Raw genomic sequence first — 23,576 nt, forward strand, 5'->3', positions numbered from 1 at the left:
GCCTCGTAACAGTTGCCTGGAAGGGGGTTCCACTGAGGGCTCCAGCTGGAGTGTTAGGAGGGCCTGGCACCCTGTTGTTATTGTGGCAGTAAGAGCCATCATGAGTGACAGTTAACACACGGAGGGCCACCAGTCTGGCTGGCACCATACGCTAGTGTTCTTCACGGTGCCTCAGACACCGACTACAAGGAGAGGACTGGGTTATGACAGAGTTAATAACTAAGAGAGTAATAGCTTCCAGATGGCCTAAGGTTCCATAGGAACAGTGTAGAGAATAACAGACCTTTGTTGGACGACCTGTCAGGCGAGAAACAGGGCGGTGTCGAGTTTTGGGTTGGCCTTGACTGAATAAAATACCACGGATTCTCTTCTCATTGTTAAAACGACTATAGAAGGGGAAGGCACACTCAGCATTAGGAAGGCCTAGGGCCAGTGCCAATGTCTGTAGGTCTAGTTCTTTTCATCTCAGGATTGGCTCCTGGAGTGCCCAATGGACACGTTTTTGGCTCAGTTGAATTTTGGAACTTGTTTAGTGTCAGAGTGGTTGACAAATGGAATGCACTAGGCAGTGATGTGGTGGAGGCAGACTCCATACACAGTTTCAAGTGTAGATATGATAGAGCCCAATAGGCTCAGGAACCTGTACACCTGTTGATTGACGGTTGAGAGGCGGGACCAAAGAGCCAGAGCTCAACCCCCGCAAACACAACTAGGTGAGCGCGCGCGCGCGCGCACACACACACACACACACACACACACACACACACACACACACACACACACACACACACATTCACACACACATTCACACACACATTCACACACACATTCACACACACACACACACACACACACACACACACACACACATTCACACACACACACACACACATGAATATTTAGAAAAAAATCCCTTTAAGACACAACTAAAAGATAAAAATTCTGCCTAACTAGTCAGTCTGTTCTCTCAACTTGTCACAATGAACACTGTAACATTTTAGTCGAACCTGAAAACGTAAAATGAAACAGGTTTCACCTAACTATAAATGTACGAACCCATGCAACCCACCTAACCTACCGAGACCAATGCATAGGAAATGTCAAATTACAGTGCTTGAACTGGTGCTAAAACGTCACTAGTTTTAGCGATTTGGTAGAAATCATTAAAATATATTAAGAGTTGCACAGTTGCTGCAATCTTTAATATCATACATAAATTAGAATATAAAATAACATGATAAAAGGAGGTGAAGAAGAGGAAGAGATATTAAGAGGATATGGCGAGGAGAAAGTGGGAAGGAGATCGAGAAATATCTCCTGAGGGGAAATAGATTGACGGGCAGGAGATGGAGATGGAAATTGGAGGACAGGGGGTCTGAAAAATAGGTTGACGGATCAAATAAAATAGGCTGATGATCTGAAAGAAATTGGGTGATGGGTGTTTACAGTGGTTCATGTTGGTGGTAGTTCACTGCATGTAGGGGAGGGGGGGAGTGGAGACCCCACAGCGTGTGTATGGGGGGGGGGTGTCCACAGCATAGGAGGGAAGAGGACCATAGCACGTGGAGGGAATACAAGTCCACAGCAAATGGGGGTTGTAATTAAAAGTAGTAGGTTTTTCTAAGTAAATTTTCTTCCACTGTTGTGCTCGTTAATTTATTCATTGCTAACCAGCATACACCAAGCAAACGTGAAACGTTTCTCTAGATTTTTAATTGGTTGTTGAAAGGTCAAACCGCAACTAGTTTTTTAACATTTACAAAACGTTAATTTCTGTCAACAAACGAACAAAAAATACAGGAAAATCTACCGGAAGGTAGAGACTTGAAGTGGGGACAGCTGGAGAGGAAGAGTCGTAAAGACTAGAGCCAGGGCTTGCCCCTCAGCAACTGGAGGACCATCAAGGCAGTGAGGCGTCATCAGGCGCACCACACACACTCCACACTATCACGCCCGGGCTCCAAGGGCCTGGGACCAGCTCAGAGTCCTGGCCACACTCCACACTATCACGCCCGGGCTCCAAGGGCCTGGGACCAGCTCAGAGTCCTGGCCTCAAATTTTCCATGGGACTGCTGCTTTACTTTTTATGGCTTTTCTTCTTTTTGCTGGTCTGGCTTCGTGCGTGTCCTGCGTCCTCTGGGTAGAGGTACCATGACCTCTGGGTAGACGTCATGGTAGAGGTACCATGACCTCTGGGTAGACGTCATGGTAGAGGTACCATGACCTCTGGGTAGACGTCATGGTAGAGGTACCATGACCTCTGGGTAGACCTCATGGTAGAGGTACCATGACCTCTGGGTAGACGTCATGGTAGAGGTACCATGACCTCTGGGTAGACGTCATGGTAGAGGTACCATGACCTCTGGGTAGACCTCATGGTAGAGGTACCATGACCTCTGGGTAGACGTCATGGTAGAGGTACCATGACCTCTGGGTAGACGTCATGGTAGAGGTACCATGACCTCTGGGTAGACGTCATGGTAGAGGTACCATGACCTCTGGGTAGACGTCATGGTACTTTTCATCAACGATAGATGGGTTAGGTTAGGTTTTTATGTTGAGTTTCTCATGGATAGCCTATGCTTTATTTTCACCCCCCCCCCTCCGGCGCTCCATTAGTGCTCTCTGGTAAGCCACATTGTAGTATTAGGGTAGTGCGCCTTCTGCTGTCTTGGCTGCCAGGAGTAAGGCGCTCCATTTTTGTATTCCTTTAGGGCTTTTAGGTCGACAGTGGTGTCCTGCTCGGTGGTCGATTCTTCATGAGATGAGAAATAGAGTTCAGTAGTATCCTGAGTGCTTGCTTGCTTCTTGTTGTGTGGCTCTCGCTGCTCAAATGCTGTTAGCACTCTCTGCGTGATTGTAATCGTCGTCGTCACCTGGGGAGTGTCGGTCTGGTTGGCTCCATTTTATCGCTCCGTCACCGGCATTAGAACAGGAGCGATGCCGTTTGTCCCCAGAAGCCTGTTCAGTGTTTTGAGGAAAAAGGTGTGATGTTGCTTCGCAACTGTGTCTGCATATTCAATGATTACCTGAAGTTGGATATTCTGGATGGCAGTTGTCGTTCCTGGACTTGGAGGGTCTTGTTGCTGACGATCAGTCCATACTGGCGTCGTCGGTGGCAGGCTAGCTGTAGGCAGACTTGGGAACTGTTCAGAACTTAGAGTCCAAAGTAGCGGCGACTGGCCTGTGGATAGTCGTTGGTGGATTTTTCTTAATTTTCTTCAATTCCTCCTCCTCGATGAGAAGTGGGAGGTGGCGGCGTGTTCACCACAGTGTGTGCATTTCTTGGTGGTGGCGGTGCATTCTTTGTAGTAATGGGTGCCTCCGAGCACTTCTTTGAGAAGTGATCATACGTAAACCACTTGAAGCACTGTCGCGTATTGTGGAGTTGTTCCCATGGTGATCTGGTTTGAAGAGGAGGTAAGGCCGAAGCATTTGAAGCCTCGTTCCACCGCTTCCTGGGCCGCCTGCTCTGCTGTCTCGAAAGTCATTTTTAATGTTGGGCGGGTGCTGACAGCCCCTTTGATCAGGTATGCTGCCGTCACTTTCAAAGAAGAGGTTTTCTTCACTGATCTGGCGAACAATGTTGTCTGTGGCCTCGCCCGCTATCCAGCGGTTCACACGGCTAACATAAATCGTTTTTCAAGCCGCGTCTTGTGGAATCGGTGACTGATTTGCCTCCAATAGCGGGACCCGATTACTGTCAACCAAATTTTAGACCTTTTATTAAAACGTTAATTTGTACGCTAGATAAAGTTTAATGCATGTATTTTTAATGAAGTACAATTATTTAATGTGTGTGTGTATTTGTGTCTGTGTGGACACAGGCGCATTGTGTATTTGTATACATTTATGTGTATTTTATTTTTCTCAATAGACAGGGTTAGAGAACCAGTCGCTCCAATGGACAGGGTTAGAGAACCAGTCGCTCCAATGGACAGGGTTAGAGAACCAGTCGCTCCAATAGACAGGGTTAGAGAACCAGTCGCTCCAATGGACAGGGTTAGAGAACCAGTCGCTCCAATAGACAGGGTTATAGAGTACTCAACACACACACTGTGGGGGGCGCTGGCTGGTTCCCTCCCCCCCCCCCCCACACTCCTTATATAGCCTTTCCCCCCCTCCCTCTCCTGGCATCTCAAGCCAGTCGCCATGGTAACCAAGGGGCCGCTGATGCTGCATCTTGCACTTCCCCACAGATGCTGGGGGGAGGGGGAGGTGGGGGCATGGGTGATGAGGTGGGTGGGTTGAGAGGAAGTTGTGATGGAGTGTGGGGGGGGGATTGATGGAGTGTGGTGGTTGGGGGGGGGTTAATAGTGAGAAAGAACTTTATGTTTATGCCCAGTAAATATAAACACACTGATCAATAACGTCACATCTACAGTGTATTAAGTGTGAGGACAGACTGAACAGCCAGACACCAAATTTATCTTAAAATTTTAAATGCCTCAAGATTTAGAGACGCTCTCAATTTTTTTTTTTTTTTAAATTTTGCCCCGAGGGGCGAGTTCTCAAGTAGTCTACACAACACTTGTTAGACCAGTTCTGGAAGGCATGGAATCCACACCTCGTGAACCATAAAGTCAAAATTGAGAAAGTAAAAAGGTTTGCAACAAGATTGTCGCCAGAGCTAAAACGGCTAAGCTACGACCATTTGCTAATGTCACTAAACCCCGCAACCCTAGACGATAGCAGGAACAGAGGGAACATGATCACAGCATACTAGATAAGGTGGACAAGGATAGACTCCACAGACTGAGAGAAAAGCAGGACAAGAGGACACAGGTGGAGGCTGGAAGCACAAATGAGCCGAAGGGACTTAACTCCCCGTGCTGGATACGAGTACGTCCTTAACAAGTGATGAGAGAATCCGTAGGCGCCGTAGTGAGGGTTCGAACCTATGCGGTGGGTGTTCCCAAGCACAGCGCAGGTTCGAACTCTCATCACCACTGCTACGGATTTTCTCACTGATGTATTACGATAGTGTGATTAATGTGTCTCTCTGAACGAGGAAGTTGTGGAAGCCACCTCCATTCACAACTTTAAGGCCCGATATAACCAACCATTTATAGGTCAGAGTAGTCAAGTTGAAACGCAACAGGTACAAGGGCAGTAGACGGGACACACACAGCTAGACCTCGTCTCACTCCCCCGTAGACAGTGATAGGTAAGTACACGCAGGGACGTAAGGGTACGTAACCCCGTACAGGGTACGTAACCCCGTACAGGGTACGTAACCCCGTACAGGGTACGTAACCCCGTACAGGGTACGTAACCCCGTACAGGGTACGTAATTCGTACCCTGTACGGGGAGTTAACAAGTGATGAGAGGGGGATGAATTGGGATCAGGGGAATTGACAGGGTAGACAAGGATGTATTATTTAACACGGGTGGCACACGAACAAGGGGACACAGGTGGAAACTTAATACCCACATGAGCCACAGAGACATTAGAAGAAACTTTTTCAGTGTCAGATTAGTTAGTAAATGGTCGAGAGACGGTCCAAAGAGCCAGAGCTCAACCCCCGCAAGCACAACTAAGTGAGTACAAATAGGTATGTAACCCCACATCGTGTCAGCAAGGCGGACAGCTCGCCTACTATCATAACTCTCACCATTTTCCCCAATTCTTAACTTTCCCTCTACCTGTGCCTCTCCATCCTCTTTACTCACGAAAAAATAACCCAAAGCCCGGACTCTGTCCTCTTGGCTGGGAGGACAGCGCGCGCGCGTGCGCGTTGTGCTCCTCCTATCTCTCTCCCTGCACACTCACACACAGGTGGTTCGACTCTGCACAATATGGAAAGTACACACGGTGGTCTGGCCTCACAGCCCTGGAGAACTGTGTTCTCATCACTCGGTGAGGGCGAGGCCAGTAACTGAATGGGTGATGCAACTGGATACGGAGACCTCAATAAACCGAACAGGACGAGTTCGCGTGATGCTCTGGTGATACGAGGAGGGGGAGGAGGAGGAGGGGGAGGAGGGGGGGAGGAGGAGGAGGATGGGGGGGGATGAGGAGGGGGAGGAGGATGGTGGGGTTCACAAATAGTCTGGATACCATATTTAGCTTGAGGACCCAAGCATGACTTTTACTACCATCCCTCCTCCCCCCACCCCCACCCCCATCGCTCTCTAATCCCCTCCCTCCCCCCTCCCCTGCGGCCGGACTAGATACCTGCCCCTCACCACACTCCCCCAGCTGATGATCCCCCCCCCCCCACCACCACCCACCACCACCCCCAGCCCTTCATCCCTGCCAGTGAACCTCGCCTGTCAACCTCTTGGTCCGTCTCAACACACACACATGCTTGTACACCTGCACTCTCTCCCTCTCCCATATCCCTTTATCTCCATTTTCTTCCCCTCTCCATTTTTCTATCCTTCTTCCTTTCCCTCTGCCTCAATCCCTCTCCCTTTTTCCCCCCTCTCCCTCCATCACTTCCCCCTGCCCTCTCCGTGCCTCCCCTCAGGTGAGGGACGGGTGCCACCTCTCCCGCTACAGGTGAGGCTTCCTTCCTGGCCTTGGCGGTCACTGAGGGGCTTCTGTCTCTTCTCCTGCTCCTCGTTTTTCTTTCTTTATCTTCCTGTTTATGCTCTCAAGGTTTGTTTTGTCTTCTGATTTGTGTGAGAGAGGGGGGGGGGGTAGGTGAGATGGGGTCTCTCACTGAGAGAGGGGGTAGGTGAGATGGGGTCTCTCACTGAGAGAGGGGGTAGGTGAGATGGGGTCTCTCACTGAGAGAGGGGGTAGGTGAGATGGGGTCTCTCACTGAGAGAGGGGGTAGGTGAGATGGGGTCTCTCACTGAGAGAGGGGGTAGGTGAGATGGGGTCTCTCACTGAGAGAGGGGGTAGGTGAGATGGGGTCTCTCACTGAGAGAGGGGGTAGGTGAGATGGGGTCTCTCACTGAGAGAGGGGGTCTCTCACTGAGAGAGGGGGTAGGTGAGATGGGGTCTCTCACTGAGAGAGGGGGTAGGTGAGATGGGGTCTCTCACTGAGAGAGGGGGTAGGTGAGATGGGGTCTCTCACTGAGAGAGGGGGTAGGTGAGATGGGGTCTCTCACTGAGAGAGGGGGTAGGTGAGATGGGGTCTCTCACTCGCTCACTCTCACAGGAGGAAACACGCCTCATAACTGAGGTCGTTCGAACATTTCTCGGAGAATCGGACAGTGCTTCACTCATACCTCCCGTTCGAATTGCGTTTCTGTAAATACTTCACCGACGCAATACAAATATCAATAACTGCTAACAGAACCTGAACACACTAACCACACCAACGCCTAACTATACACACAATTCTCTCATATATAATAATATTAATTTGTAATAGAAAAAATATCAATTTTCGAGTAAATAGTATATTGTTGTGTTTATTTAGGGGCGACGACGATCGTGGAATCGGATGCGCCCAAATAGTATTTTAGTATATTATATACTAATAGTATATTGATTGCGTCTTTGGGATGGGCGGGTCCATGGGCGGACACCGCCCGGGGGGCCGAGGTGCTCACAAGACCACCTGACTGAAGCAGTTTTTCCCGGTGTTTTGAGGAGTCAGCATATGTAATGCTGGGTCCAGCCAGTCATCACAAGCATTGCATCATGTGTTGCAATAACACGACACGTGGGTGGTGCGTACAGCATGAGTGAATAATAACGGCTAGATCTTAGTATGTATAAACGATCTGCTTCATCCCTTAGGTAATGTTAGGTTAGTCTAGGATAGGTAATGTTAGGCTAGGTTGATCTAGGTGACAAGGTAGATTATATTATTATTATTGGAATGATACGAAGGTAGATCCTTAATGTTGTTGAATTTATAACTTAAAAAATTGATATATACTATATACTACTTTTGTAATAGTATAAATCAGTATTTCTGTGCATCTTAATTCTTTCTTCAGTTCCTGTCACATTTCTTTTGCGAATCGTTCTGTACTATGGTAGTTGTAACCGTGTTGTTGCGTCCGAGTGCTAGAAGGCGCAGGTAGCCAGCAGTTTAATGCGAGAATTGGAGTCGATACCGAAACTTTGGCAATCCACGAGACCTCATCTGGGGTTACCAGAAGGCTGGAGGCGGCTGGTGTGGGCGGTCAGGTTGGCTTCCCATCAAGGCTTTAGTGTCACAGTTTCAGCTTTGTCTTCCAGCTCTGCTCTCCTATATAGTCGTAATGGCTTGGCGCTTTCTCTTAATAGTTCCGTAGTTCCAGCTCTGCTCATCCCTGCCGCTGCTGCTGCTGCTGCCGCCGCCGCCGCTGCTGCTGCCGCCGCCGCCGCTGCTGCTGCCGCCGCCGCCGCTGCTGCTGCTGCCGCCGCCGCCGCCGCCGCTGCTGCTGCCGCCGCCGCCGCTTCTGCTGCTGCCGCCGCCGCCGCCGCTGCTGCTGCTGCTCCCGCCGCTGCCGCCCCCCCCCCCCCACCCCTCCGTAAGGCGCTCTCATAAAATTGATTGTTTGGTGTTTAGGCTCCGTTAACAATTATATGTATTTGTATAATGCGCACTTGGCCAATATTTATGAGGACACGCTGCTGCTGCTGTCTGTCTGTCTGTCTGTCTGTCTGTCTGTCTGTGAAGAGAGCAAAACCATTGATGGAGGTGCGATTCAAATAAAGAATGTGAGCCAAGCACAGTTTCCTAAAATATTCGATCGTCATCAACAATGAGTCATGTGCAAAACATTTCTCATTCATGTACCAGGGGGTCCAGAGGTCAGAATGAGGAGGAATTAGCCTTTGTTTACGAGAACGTCCCGTAGAGTTTAGAGATTAAGGAACACTGCATTGAGATCAATAGTTCAGGGCTGCAGATATTATCTGTGTGCGCTATAAATGAATCCTTCTGAGTCTAGAAAGGAAAAAGTCATGAATTAGAAATATGCGTTTTTTTTTTTTTTTGATTCGGTAGTTGAGAGAGTATAAGGAATTGTACTTCAGGGTGTCAGGGACAGGAAGATTTGAGAGTCTGTTTACTGTTAGGTGAATAGGAGCATCAGGTGATGAAAGGAATCGTGGCCAGACGTGTGTCCTGCAATGGAAGTTGACCCCTGGAGCCTCGGTTGTCATGGTTACGGACTCTAGGATGTTGCATGATGCGCTGCTACCTGGATGCTGCAACCAGGGGCCCTTGTGCTGCTTGAATGCAGAAAATGTAAACAGGATCTTTTTCATGCACAAAGAGCCACATCAGCAAAATGTTTGATCACCAACACTTGAATCAGATGTTTAATTCCGTAGGGTTAATAATGGAAATTTTAAACAGATTACCATAATGAACCTAACTTTACATAATCAAACCTAACTTAACCAAATCTAACCTAACATAGCCACAACCAATCTGATCCAGCATGATCTTACTTAACTTGAACTCATCTGTTAATGATTGGGTGTAGTTTGCTTGTCAGTGGGAAGGAATGCAGAACAAAATACCTCTGACCTTTTCTTCTTTCAATAATAAAATCTAATATTTATATATACTGGAGGCACGCAACTAGCTGGTGTGCGCGCGTGTGATAGGCGGAGGCTCGAACTCATCTGATCTTGGTGCATGGGTCGACAACCACCTCAGACTAGCGTACAATGAGTGCCTTGTTCTCGGAGGCAGATGAGTTGACAGAACTTAGGCATACACACCAAGATGCCCAACCAAGGCACCCAACACACACATCAAGGTGCCCAAGATCGCTGGGGATGCTATCATCGTCGTCCTCGACGATCTGCTTGATGAACTTTTTGGTTGTGTACATTCATCTACAGTGGCTTCAAACAAGCCACTTTGTGATGACTCAGACCACTCAAGGCAAAGTTTGTGGGTCACAGATGTCACTAGAGGTTATCTATTGTATTTTTAAAGCATATGCATGCCTTGAATTCACAGAGGCTGGAGCGATGGCTGACTCGGTGATGCTTGAAGCAGCAGCCAACTTGCTGACGCTGGAGCGATGGCTGACTCGGTGATGCTGAAGCAGCAAGCCAACTTGCTGACACTGGAGCGATGGCTGACTCGGTAATGGCTGAAGCAGCAGCCAACTTACTGACAGCTGGAGCGATGGCTGACTCGGTGATGCTGAAGCAGCAGCCAACTTGTAGGGCAATAATACATCTTCAGAAGGATGGATTTACAGTTGGGTGGATGAACAAGTAACACTGTGACTTGTATACACAGGATCAATCCCATCATACAACTTACAATATATTCCCTCATATAACACTGCTCAAATCATGCATTTGTTATATTGAAATACCAGTTATTTTCTTGAACAATATCGGAGCAACTTTCACTGTATAATTCCTCATATTAAAAACCTCATCACATAAATCATAATTTTGTTTTATGTTAACAAAAATTATCTAAACAAATTCAAACCATGAACTCCGGCATAATAATTCTTCTCTCTTTAAAAAGTTACGAAGTAAAAATAGTGAGCAGGCAGGAGAGGTGACCCACAGTGGTACGGAACTGGTGAGGGACGGAGAGAGGGAGAGGAGGAAGGGGGAGAGAGAGAGAGGAGGAAGGGGGAGAGAGGGAGAGGAGGAAGGGGGAGAGAGAGAGAGAGAGAGAGTACATGATAGTGGCTGGGTTTCAGTGGTCGGGGGCGGAGTGAAGATCGATGGCCAGTTATCATCACGCACTGAGGCAACTTTATTAAAGATCAACGCTTCTACCCGCAGTCCCACCGCTGGGAGGGCTGGGAGAAGACGCACTCTCCCACCGCTGGGAGGGCTGGGAGAAGACGCACTCTCCCACCGCTGGGAGGGCTGGGACAAGACGCACTCTCCCACCGCTGGGAGGGCTGGGAGAAGACGCACTCTCCCACCGCTGGGAGGGCTGGGACAAGACGCACTCTCCCACCGCTGGGAGGGCTGGGAGAAGACGCACTCTCCCACCGCTGGGAGAAGACGCACTCTCCCACCGCTGGGAGGGCTGGGACAAGACACACACACACACACACACATACATTCCCCTGTGCTGGGAAAGGGGACACGCTCCCTGTGCTCGGGTGCTGGGAAAGGGGACACGCTCCCTGTGCTCGGGTGCTGGGAAAGGGGACACGCTCCCTGTGCTCGGGTGCTGGGAAAGGGGGAGACATTCTAAGTTGGGAGGACCGGGAACACCCCCCCCCCCGGTGCTGGGACAGAGGACACGGCCATAATGCTGGGAGACAGGGACAGTCGCCTGGGATACTAAAGTCTAAATACAAATCCATCTGTTGGCGTATTCAAGACTTAGCACAAGTTAATTTGGTAGACACACTTAACTAAAAGTCTGAATTATTATTAAATAAGTGATAGTAATTCAGATCGAGGGCTATTATTTCTCTAGTGGCCTCGATGAGTACAGGAAGCCGGTGGCTTGTCAAAAGTCTCCCCCATTTGTACTGATGGTTTCTCTCTAGTTTGTTAAATTCAGCAATGTTTTGGAATTTACGGTTCGGCGGGTAGGCGGTTCCATAGGTTTATAACCCTGTGGGTGGAAAATCATCTCCTGTTGTCAGTTCTACATTGTGGGGTTGTTGAGTCTGACGTCGTTGTTCCTCGTTAGTGTTGAATCTGATCTTTGGAAGAACTTGTCTGGATAAATATCCTCCAAATTGTTCAGTATTTTAAGTTTCGATGAGATCCGCTTTATCATGTCTGGTTTGCCGTGCTGTAAGTCCCGTGGCCACTCAACTGTTCCTGGTACGAGAGTGGACTTAGTTTTGGAATGATTTTTGTTGCCTGGTGTTGAACGTTCTCCAAAGCTGCTGTCTGTTTCAGAAAATGAGGTCTCCATGCCCCTGGAAACAGTAGTCCAGGTGGGGGGGGGGGGGACACCAGAGATTTATACAGCTGAATACCTTCTTCAATGAAGTCAAATATTCGTTATGTTATTCCTAGGGTTTAGTTAGCTTTATTTTTTTACTGCAGTTCCTCCTCTTTCTGCAAGTTTCAGTGAATGATGGATTCTGACTCCAAGGTCGTTTTCTTAATCTGCTGTAATGTAATGTCTGGTTTGCAGACATTACATTACAGCAATCCTGTCCCAAGACATCTCTTTGTAAACTTCAATGTCATTATCATTTCCCACTTTACCATAAATCTCGAGTGTCATTAGCCAACTTGATTATGTGGTTTGTAATACTGTCATTGTCATGCCGCGCTACATTACACACAGACATTCTCTAATAGTACACTAGGAGGGTTACCCGGCTGTGCTCGGGACACACTCCCACTACCTCACTTCTTTTCCCAACTCCCATGTTTCCCCTCTTCCCTCCTACCTACCTCCTTTCCCCTTTGCATGGGTAATTTGTTTTTATTAATATATTAGGTACATCTGCATTTATGCAGCTGCCCTAGACTATATGAAGGGGGAGTACAGTGTGTCAAAAAAGCTATAGCTACGTGATGCTAAAAAAAAAACATCACACAGGATGGTTAGTCATACAGAGACATGTGATAAGTAGTCTGCACTGGCAGACTCCGGGTGCATTATGAGGATATCATCAACACAGGAGTGAATAAGATAGCAGTGATACTAAAAGTCCCCATCTCGCAGGATGGTTAGTCATAACTAACTAACCAGGGTCATATGTTTAGTAGCCTGCACTGGCAAATTTTAGGTATAATATGAGGATATCTTCAAGAACACGAGAGTGAATAAAGTAATTGCAAAGCTCCAGGTACCTCATGCTAACGGGTCTGAATGGTCTAATAACTGGGCATTCGGTGATGTAGTGTGGGAGATCGTGCCGCAGTTCCTGCTCACAGAGTTTGCAGTTGGGAGATCTGTCACCTGCAGCCACCTGCCACAGGTAACGGTAACCCAACCTGATCCTGGCAACCACTGTGTCGCACAGTCTGGTCGACGTTTTGTGCTGCCTATAAATATAGGTTTCAGATCTGAACAAATCATGGCTTTATATACTAGTGCTTTCAGGTCGTTGGGAGTCTGTAATTTCTTTCCTATCAGACCTGAGTGTTTGGACCAATACAGATTTGACAGTAGAGATGGAGATACCTAGATCTAATTCAACTTCATCCTTGTTACACGCTAATTTGGCTGCAATGTCTGTCTCATTTTGATGGGTTATATTTGTGTGTGATGGTATCCATATATGAGTGACAGATCCAGGCAATACTGGGTTCCCTGTTACATCTGTCGGGTTGTTGTAGAATGATTAGGTTGTGGGCAGGAATTGGAGTACCAAACGTCCACTGCTTTTTCTTAGTTTTATTATAAATATATATATATATCTTCTATCTTCTACACGGGCCACGAACTAGCTTGTAGAGTGTGTAAGAGAGCGCGTGTAGACGCTCTGATGCCCGGGCTGTGTCTGAGGTCTGTGGTCTGCAGCAGAGTAGATTGCATTCAAATCTGCTGACACGTTGTTGATACTTATGAAGTTGTTTAGCTTAAGAGGGTATTAGGTCACCCTGTGTGTATGTCCATGGGCGACTAACTGGCGTCCAACATCCCCCCCCCCTTTTCCCTCCCGTGTGTGTATTTACTATTTGTATCTGCAGAATCGAGCTCTTAGCTCTTGAATTAATAGCTGTTAGCTATTAATTCTATCAACATCAAGGGCCCGAAAATCAACATTCTTCCTCCCTCTTGGTGTTCAAAAGGGAACGTGACAAACACCCCAAAGGAAAACCTGGTCAACCAGGCAGTGATGTCAAGATGCGAGCAGCCGTGTCCATCAGTCTGGTCAGAGACCGACCTGTGGCAGACATTGATTCTCAGAACCAATGCAAGGCATCCCCAAGGTAATGCATGGAAGGCAACCACTTTCCTAGATCTTACGTCAGCCTTTGACATTGCGAACCAGCATGTCATTCTGAGTGAGCTGGCCAGAATGGGTGACGTCTTCGTTGGATACTTTATCTAACGTATCTTTATCTAACGTTGGATACTTTATCTAACAGTCACCTGTACTGTTCCAAGGGGCAAAGGAGTGGAACTTGAGCCAGGCACTCCACAGGGAGGTGGTTTCAGTCCTTCCTTGTTTAATATGTTAATGTGCTCCTGAATTCCGTGGCTAGGAGGCCCAGACGAACACATCATTAACTATGCTGATCGTGATCCCATACCAGTGGGATGCCAGCACCCAGAATAGTTAACTACGTATTAAACCCAAGTCAGAATCAAGGTTTAGTTATCTCGGTAGAGAAAATACAGATGTTGTTGAGTCGGCGCCAAGCCAAGCAGGGAGGAGCTGAACACAACACTCAGCTGCATGATGGCTCTCTCTCCCCACCCCTCAATAACCAGAACAAATACAGGTTGTAGCCAGACTGTACAGGTCCCACTGTACCACCAGGTTGTAGCCAGACTGTACAGGTCCCACTGTACCGCCAGGTTGTAGCCAGACTGTACAGGTCCCACTGTACCGCCAGGTTGTAGCCAGACTGTACAGGTCCCACTGTACCGCCAGGTTGTAGCCAGACTGTACAGGTCCCACTGTACCGCCAGGTTGTAGCCAGACTGTACAGGTCCCACTGTACCGCCAGGTTGTAGCCAGACTGTACAGGTCCCACTGTGCCGCCAGGTTGTAGCCAGACTGTACAGGTCCCACTGTACCGCCAGGTTGTAGCCAGACTGTACAGGACCCACTGTACCGCCAGGTTGTAGCCAGACTGTACAGGTCCCACTGTACCGCCAGACTGTACAGGTCCCACTGTACCGCCAGGTTGTAGCCAGACTGTTCAGGTCCCACTGTACCGCCAGGTTGTAGCCAGACTGTACAGGTCCCACTGTACCGCCAGGTTGTAGCCAGACTGTACAGGTCCCACTGTGCCTCCAGGTTGTAGCCAGACTGTACAGGTCCCACTGTACCGCCAGGTTGTAGCCAGACTGTACAGGTCCCACTGTACCGCCAGGTTGTAGCCAGACTGTACAGGTCCCACTGTACCACCAGGTTGTAGCCAGACTGTACAGGCCCCACTGTACTACCTGGTTGTAGCCAGACTGTACAGGTCCCACTGTACCGCCAGGTAATAGCCAGACTGTACAGGTCCCACTGTACCACCAGGTTGTAGTGAGACTGGGTCGTCAACATTGAAAGTCTCAAGGTTGTGGCAGGGTATTGCCCCAGCTATGACGCAAATGTGAGAAATGTAGAAACCATGCGCCTTGTACACTAGATTCCTGATAGACTGTTGCACCCGTTCTTGCTCTAGTGCCTCAGGGAGTGCTTGAAGGGGCTGGGATTGATGCAAGACCAAGGCACGAGGAGTATCCTCGGATACTCACATACATCTACATGAGTGAATTCAATATCCAGTTTATGGGTGATCGAGTTACTGAAATCAGTGCTTTAAATGACATCAAGAGGCTTAGGTTAACCCGCCCTAATTCCTGTATTGATGTACTCCATGACTTCTTTATCTAATCAGCTGTCACGGGCTGCTTCCTGGGGGTGGAGGCCTGGTCGAGGACCGGGCCGCGGGGACACTAAAGCCCCGAAATCATCTCAAGATAACCTCAAGATATAAGAAGGTTAGCAGCCCTCAAAACTTATTACCAAAAATTGCAACTAAACTTAAAATGAATTAGGATTATTATCTTTACCAAGAGAAACAACAACGGGCACTAATCCTCACCATGAGATAAAGATTAATCCCATGGTGATTAATCACCATTGGATTAGGCTGTTGTTAAAACAACAAGAGCTTGTTGTAGTTTTAACAATAGATTTTTGTCGGTCCAAATAACTTAGATGTTTTAACTGGATTCTAGCAGTAAAGGCTCTTATTACTCTCTTGCAGGTCAACACTTTCTCCTGCTTTGAATGGGGCTGTTATTGTGCAGCAATATTCCACCCTAGAGATCACTAGTGTCTTAAAGAGCGTCATCATTGGTATGGCATCTCTTGTTTGAAAGGTTCTTCTTATCTAACCCGTCATCAAAGTGAAATATGGTGTATTTCATATCGACAAAGTATCTATCGCAAATACATCATGTTCCCTAAATGTAAGATCTCCCGACAAGATTACTCCCAAGTCTTTTTCATTGTTCTTTTGTTCTTAGGCGTATTTGACTTCATTTTATATGTGATTTCCATTTTTATATTTTCGTTTTTCCCATAGAAGTTTTCCCATAGGTTGCTGGAAGTTACCGCTATTAAACATGTTCTGTGGACCACTGAAAGATCTGATTTTTCAGGTTGGAGGTTTGCTGTGTTCGGTATATTGTCTGCTCTCATGAAAATCCTAGTGTCATCCAACCCGTTCTCGCAAATTCGTAAAGTCAATATTGACTTATTAACTACGTGCATAGGTGATATACTAAACATAATAGATACCCTTAAAAAGATTCATAGAAAACACCGACCTTACCTAACCTTGTTAGTATGTTAAGATAAGCATCTTATTGCTTCGTAATTACAATTATTACGTAACCTATACCTATTATAGGTTAGGTAATAATTGTAATTACGAAGCAATAAGATGCTTATCTTAAGATACTAACAAGGTTAGGTAAGGTCGGTGTTTTCTATGAATCTTTTTAAGGGTATCTATTATGTTAAGTATGTCACCTATGCACGTATTTAATAAGTCAATATTGACTTATTAAATTTCCGAAAACGGGTTGCGTCATCAGTGAAGCCTGTGTTTCCTGTCAAATATCACTTTCCTGGAGTACAATTGGATTGTACTCCAATATCCATACATCATTATCATGGTAATCTTTTGTACGAGTTTCAATTAGCGCTGCAGTACACTGCCTTTGTCTCATGTAGGTGGCCAGCTATAAAGTGGACTTTGTTTGATTTGCATATTTTCTTACCCTGAATGTTGGGGAAATACGAATGATGTTATATTTGTTGATTGGTGTTAATATCCGTGGTATTGGTAGGGGGGGTCCACTGTATGTCCTCTCCAGCATTTGACGGATTTAGTGGCATTCTTGACACTTTTAACCATTCTTCTTGTTTTCCTTTTGTTAAAAAACAAATTCCTTGAATGCAGAGAGAGGTCTGTTTTCATAGTGGCATTTTGTTTTCACCCGCAAGATAACGTAAGCTTTTAAGGGTTGATAAATGTTAATCTTCTTGTTTGAGGAGTTGTTCACTTGAGACAGTTAAGCAAGTCCCAGCTGTGTCTGGGTACAAGTGACAGGATGAACAACCCAGCGGGTTTTCTTCCTATTGGGGAGTGTTGTACATTCTGCTATGGCGGTGTGTCCACTCTCAGGATGAGTGGTGCTGCCCAATACTGTCACTATGGCGGTATGTTCACTCACAAGATGAGTGGCGCTGCCCAATAAACTCGCCCCTCGGGGCAAAATTTAAATTTAAAATTATAGATTGTTGAACCATTCTTTATTTAATGAACTCTCATAGAGTTCTGAGTAGAAAAATTTGCATTTTTTTGGAACATTTTCCTGTACTAAGAATATTTCTACACTTTCTGGGGTTATTTTATTTGCATGTTCCATCTGTTCTTCCCGATATTCCATATTTACACACACAGGCTATTTATAAATTTAAATTTAAATTTTGCCCTGAGGGGCGAGTTTATTGGTATGTCCACTCATCTTGTGAGTGGACACACCGCCATAGCAGAATGTACAACACTCCCCAATAGGAAGAAAACCCGCTGGGTTGTTCATCCTGTCACTTGTACCCAAGCTATTTATAATGATTTGAGTTCTCGTTTTCTTTGCTTCCCTCGGACTGACTTGTTGAACACGATTGTGGTGCTGAGCCCAACTCCATTGAGATGTGCGTCATCCTGGGGTGTCGGGTACATTGTGCTTGAAAGCTTTTGAAGTTTCTAAACAGGCATTCAGGGGAGTTTTCATCTGATATCTGCTGGAGGTTTTTTTTCCAGAATCGCCATGATACTCGGGAAGATATCATCTTTGTCACGAAACCAGTACACGGGGATCTCCCAATCCAATTTTTGGATTGGGAGGTTAAATGTCACATTGGCACATTTACTGTGTGTGGCTGAAGAAGAGAGGTGGCACTGGTACTCTGTTGATAATCTACTTTCTTGTGGCATTCTGTGCACATTCTTACTGTAGACAATTTTACTTATTATTCCTGAATATTGTCTACTGCTTGATGGTGTTGAAGGTGGTGAAGTCAGTCGGTGGATGGGGGTGTGTGGAGCCGGACGGTGGGGGGGTGTGGAGCCGGACGGTGGGGGGTGTGGAGCCGGACGGTGGGGGTGTGTGGAGCCGGACGGTGGGGGGGTGTGGAGCCGGACGGTGGGGGTGTGTGGAGCCGGACGGTGGGGGGGTGTGGAGCCGGACGGTGGGGGTGTGTGGAGCCGGACGGTGGGGGTGTGTGGAGCCGGACGGTGGGGGGGTGTGGAGCCGGACGGTGGGGGTGTGTGGAGCCGGACGGTGGGGGTGTGTGGAGCCGGACGGTGGGGGTGTGTGGAGCCGGACGGTGGGGGTGTGTGGAGCCGGACGGTGGGGGGGTGTGGAGCCGGACGGTGGGGGGGTGTGGAGCCGGACGGTGGGGGTGTGTGGAGCCGGACGGTGGGGGTGTGTGGAGCCGGACGGTGGGGGGGGTGTGGAGCCGGACGGTGGGGGTGTGTGGAGCCGGACGGTGGGGGGGGGTGTGGAGCCGGACGGTGGGGGGGTGTGGAGCCGGACGGTGGGGGGTGTGGAGCCGGACGGTGGGGGTGTGTGGAGCCGGACGGTGGGGGGTGTGTGGAGCCGGACGGTGGGGGGTGTGGAGCCGGACGGTGGGGGGTGTGGAGCCGGACGGTGGGGGGGTGTGGAGCCGGACGGTGGGGGGGTGTGGAGCCGGACGGTGGGGGTGTGTGGAGCCGGACGGTGGGGGGTGTGTGGAGCCGGACGGTGGGGGGGGGTGTGGAGCCGGACGGTGGGGGGGGTGTGGAGCTGGACGGTGGGGGGGGGGTGTGGAGCCGGACGGTGGGGGGGGTGTGGAGCCGGACGGTGGGGGGGGGGGGTGTGGAGCCGGACGGTGGGGGGGTGTGGAGCCGGACGGTGGGGGTGTGTGGAGCCGGACGGTGGGGGGGTGTGGAGCCGGACGGTGGGGGGGGGGGGGGTGTGGAGCCGGACGGTGGGGGGGTGTGGAGCCGGACGGTGGGGGGGTGTGGAGCCGGACGGTGGGGGGGTGTGGAGCCGGACGGTGAGGACCCGTTTGTGACAAGCACCTTGGTGTTGCCACCCTGAGTTGCTCTTAATTTATTTTCTTCCAATGCTGGTAAACATAAGTTGCTCCCTCGAGGATTAAAGAACAACTCGTGCTCCGACTTGAAGCCAAGGTGCCTTAAGCCAGAGGTAAGCTCTGGGACAGGGAGAGCTTTCCCCCTCACATTCCATTGGTGGTTCCTTGTACCATTCCACTGGTGGTACTGGAGGTGAGGCTGTGGTACCAGGGGGAGAGATGGCTTGTATTCAGTGTGTGGCGCGCGTATAAATAACCAGGGGGCTAGATTCACGAAGTAGTTACGCAAGCACTTGCGAACCTGTAAATCTTTTCTCAGTCTTTGGCGACTTTGTTTACGATAATTAAACAGTTAGTGAGCTCCGAAGTACCAGGAGGCTGTTTATAACAATAACAACAGTTGATTGGGAATTTTTCAAGCATGTAAACTGTATAATCAATGTTAACAAAGCCGTCAAACGTTGAGGAAAGATGTACAGGTTCGTAAGTACTTGCGTAACTGCTTCGTGAATCTGGCTGTAGGCCTCCACTCTCCAGACACAATTGTACGTCCATACTCCTTGCACTTCAACGAGTACATGTATCCAAAGTCGACACGTTAATTGCAAGTAACTCCGTCGTCCTGGATTGTATTCAACTCCCCGAGACATAACTGTGATGTGCTTGCATCTAAAGCCAAGCACAGATATAATAAAGTCAGGATTTGTCTCCTGGGATCCCATCCCATATTGACCTCTGTATGCATGAAAGAACGATGTGTATAACTGACGAGTTAGCTAAGCCCTGTGCGTTTACAGCCTCGTTCACATCTGAAGAAAGGGCCCAAGGGTGTCAAGACCATTACCCACAGGCCAGAGAGTAGGCGGGCCAGTCGTAAAATAATGGTTGCGCCAGAACCAGTTCAGACCTCCCAAAGTTGTGGGTTGGTTGGCCTTTGTCCTATCAAGGTTCAGTTGGATGAGGCAGGTGTCTGGGAATCGCCAGAACGCCGGGTTCAAGTCACCCCATTGGTCCAGAATGATTATAAATATACAAGAGAGAATGGTCTGGGGTACGGCACGTACTCCAGACCATCCTCTCTTAATTTGGATGAGGTTAGTCCCTACTGCATAGTGTACTGTACGCCTTACATTTTCAGACTAATTTACCATGTTGTTGTTTTTAGATTTAGCTACTCAGAACGAAGTGTCCATGTAGCACGGGTTATGGTGAGCCCGTAATTGAGTTCGGTTATTCGCGATAACCTTGTTACTGTGATATTTGGGTCAAAGTTTTAAATGGAGGTGGGGATTCCTCCTTTTTCCCTGTTTCTTTTTCGCTTCTGTTTTAGTGCATTAGTTTTAGTCTTGTTTTAATAACATTATCTTGGAGGCGGATGTAGGTGCAGAATGATCACTAATGAGTCCCATTCCTCAATGGCTTTTCTAATCATTGTAGTCGCGGTGGAATGTGCATGTAATGCAGCTGCTGTTGTTGGATTAATGTTGAGTTTGATGCGCAGGGCTTCAGTAGCTTCACATTCTAGTAAGTAGTGCAATAGTGGCGCCTCTGCTTCTGTTCCACAGATATGACACTCTTTAACAATTGGGTTTATTACCTCCCAGCAGCACTTGTAACCAATGTCTGAGTCTGTGTATGGCTACTGCAATGTCTCTGGATATCTTTTTGCCAGACTTGAAAGAGTAGTTCCCAGTGGCTTCTTCGTACCATATCGTAGTGGATCTTCCTTCCGCTACTTTGGCTCTGTGGCGACTTTTGATAGTTGGGAATATTTTCTTCTTAATTTGCTCCATAATCTGTGAAAAACTTGGAGGTATTTGAACCTGTACAACAGGTAGAGCAGTGGCAGTTTTTGCTAGTGAATCGGCTTTTTTCATTTCTATCTATGCCAATGTGATTTGATATCCAATTTAGGGTGATTGACAGCCCTAGATTATGGGCTTCTTTTCCTCTATGTTGGATTTCTGTTGCAAGAATCAGGTTGGGTTACCGTTACCTGTGGCAGGTGGCTGCAGGTGACGGATCTCCCAATCCTGAGCACTCCAGGTGCAAACTCTGTGAGCAGGAACTGCGGCATGATCTGCCACACTACATCACCGAATGCCCAGTTATTAGACCTTTCAGACCAGTTGGCATGAGGTACCTGGAGCTTTGCAATTACTTTAATCACTCTCGTATTCTTGAAAATATCCTCACAGTGTACCCAAAATTTGCCAGTGCAGGCTACTAAACACATGGCTCTGTATGACTAACTATCCTGCGAGATGGGGACTTGTATTACCACTGCTGCCTTATTCACTCTTGTGTTGTTGATATCCTCAAAATGCACCCAGAGTCTGCCAGTGCAGACCGCTTATCACATGGCTCTGTATGACTAACCATCCTGTGTGATGGGGATTTTTTAGCATCACCTAGTTAGCTTTCTTGACACACTGTACTGCACTTCATATAGTCTAGGGTAGCTGCACTAATGCAGATGTACCTCATGTATTAATAAAAAAAATGGATTTCTGTGAGTTGTATATTATCTTTGGGCTGACTAGATAACAATGCCTGAAGCGAACATTTAGAGTCGGTATGAATGATGACATCATGTAAATTATTCTTAATTGTATAGTTTATTGCCTCCTTCAGGGCATATAATTCTGTTTGCAATGTTGAGCATCCACTGTTCATGCTCCAGTAAGCTTCATGGTTGGTAGTGTAAACTGCTGCCCCAGCAGAACCTCTTTCTTGAGCAACTGATCCGTCTGTGAAGATGTGAGTCTTTGTTTGTTGTTCTATGACTGCTTTGAGCCTCTGCGAGTCACATACTGATTTTTTTTTTAACTGATAATCCTTCAATGATTATCTTTAGACTCGATTCTTCCCATGGAGGAGGCTGCCGAAAGTGTAGATATGGTCTATCTTCCCCTTTGTTTTTAATGGTCCATTGACATATTTTAATGGTCCATTTACCATGCATTTGCACTGGCTTATATTATCTTTGGGTGAGGTGGTACAGGACGTGAGGTGAACAAGTGGATGAATGGCATAACATAATGGATATTAATAGGTTAATATCCCTTATAATACCAGATATATATATATATATATATATCACAATCGATGATCACAGTCAATCGATTGTGATCATCGACTTGATAACGGTCCAGGACGGACCAAAACGTCGTTGTCTCCTCATCTACTGGTGTGTTTGGTCATCATAAATGAATAGATTTGTAAATGGATAGATAGTGGGATAGATAGACTGATGGATGGATAGAAAGAGGTGATTGGATAGATAGATGGACAGATGAGAAACAGACAAAGACTCGGGCAACGCCGGTTGATCCCTCTAATGTGGTGTGTGTGTGTGTGTGTGTGTGTGTGTGTGTGTGTGTGTGTGTGTGTGTGTGTGTGTGTGTGTGTGTTTACTAGTTGTGTTTTTGCGGGGGTTAAGCTTTGCTCTTTCGGCCCGCCTCTCAACTGTCAATCAACTGTTTACTAACTACTTTTTTTTTTCTCTCTCTCTCCACACACACACACACACACACCAGGAAGCAGCCCGTGACAGCTGACTAACTCCCAGGTACCTATTTACTGCTAGGTAACAGGGGCACTTAGGGTGAAAGAAACTTTGCCCATTTGTTTCTGCCTCGTGCGGGAATCGAACCCGCGCCACAGAATTACGAGTCCTGCGCGCTATCCACCAGACTACGAGGCTCCCTGTGTGTGTGTGTGTGTGTACTCACGTAGTTGTACTTGAGGTGGTAGAGTTTTGGCTCTTCGGTCCAGCCTCTCAACTGTCAATCAACTTGTGTACAGACTCCTGAGCCTACTGGGCTGTGTGTGTGTACTCACCTACTCACCTAATTGTGCTTGCGGGGGTTGAGCTCTGGCTCTTTGGTCCCGCCTCTCAACCGTCAATCAACTGGTGTACAGATTCCTGAGCCTATTGGGCTCTATCATATCTACATTTGAAACTGTGTATGGAGTCAGCCTCCACCACATCACTTCCTAATGCATTCCATTTACTAACTACTCTGACACTGAAAAAGTTCTTTCTAACGTCTCTGTGGCTCATTTGGGTACTCAGCTTCCACCTGTATCCCCTTGTTCGCGTCCCACCAGTGTTGAATAGTTCATCCTTGTTTACCCGATCGATTCCCCTGAGGATTTTGTAGGTTGTGATCATGTCCCCCCTTACTCTTCTGTCTTCCAGTGTCGTAAGGTGCATTTCCCGCAGCCTTTCCTCAAAACTCATGCCTCTTAGTTTTGGGACTAGTCTAGTAGCATACCTTTGGACTTTTTCCAGCTTCGTCTTGTGCTTGACAAGGTACGGGCTCCATGCTGGGGCCGCATACTCCAGGATTGGTCTTACATATGTGGTGTACAAGATTCTGAATGATTCCTTACACAGGTTCCTGAACGCCGTTCTGATGTCAGCCAGCCTCGCATATGCCGC

The 23,576-nt window shown here is 47.8% G+C and overlaps 2 protein-coding genes across 2 annotated transcripts in view; one reads left to right on the forward strand and one right to left on the reverse strand.

The window, feature by feature from the left end:
• The window catches only part of LOC123752246 (hornerin-like), a 23,373-nt gene extending 11,222 nt beyond the window's left edge, over positions 1-12,151 (reverse strand). Inside the window, exons 1-3 of the mRNA XM_069329296.1 lie at positions 12,066-12,151; positions 3,354-3,625; positions 3,030-3,184 (exon numbers count right to left, since the gene is read on the reverse strand). Of these exons, the coding sequence (XP_069185397.1) occupies positions 3,030-3,184; positions 3,354-3,625; positions 12,066-12,151 (513 nt within the window). The remainder of the gene's footprint in view (positions 1-3,029; positions 3,185-3,353; positions 3,626-12,065) is intronic.
• Positions 1-23,576, forward strand: part of LOC123758464 (Smrter) — a 730,161-nt gene that overhangs the window by 234,063 nt on the left and 472,522 nt on the right. The gene's annotated exons all lie outside the window — the stretch shown is intronic.

Source organism: Procambarus clarkii, chromosome 22, assembly GCF_040958095.1.
Source record: "Procambarus clarkii isolate CNS0578487 chromosome 22, FALCON_Pclarkii_2.0, whole genome shotgun sequence".
NCBI lineage: Eukaryota > Metazoa > Arthropoda > Malacostraca > Decapoda > Cambaridae > Procambarus > Procambarus clarkii.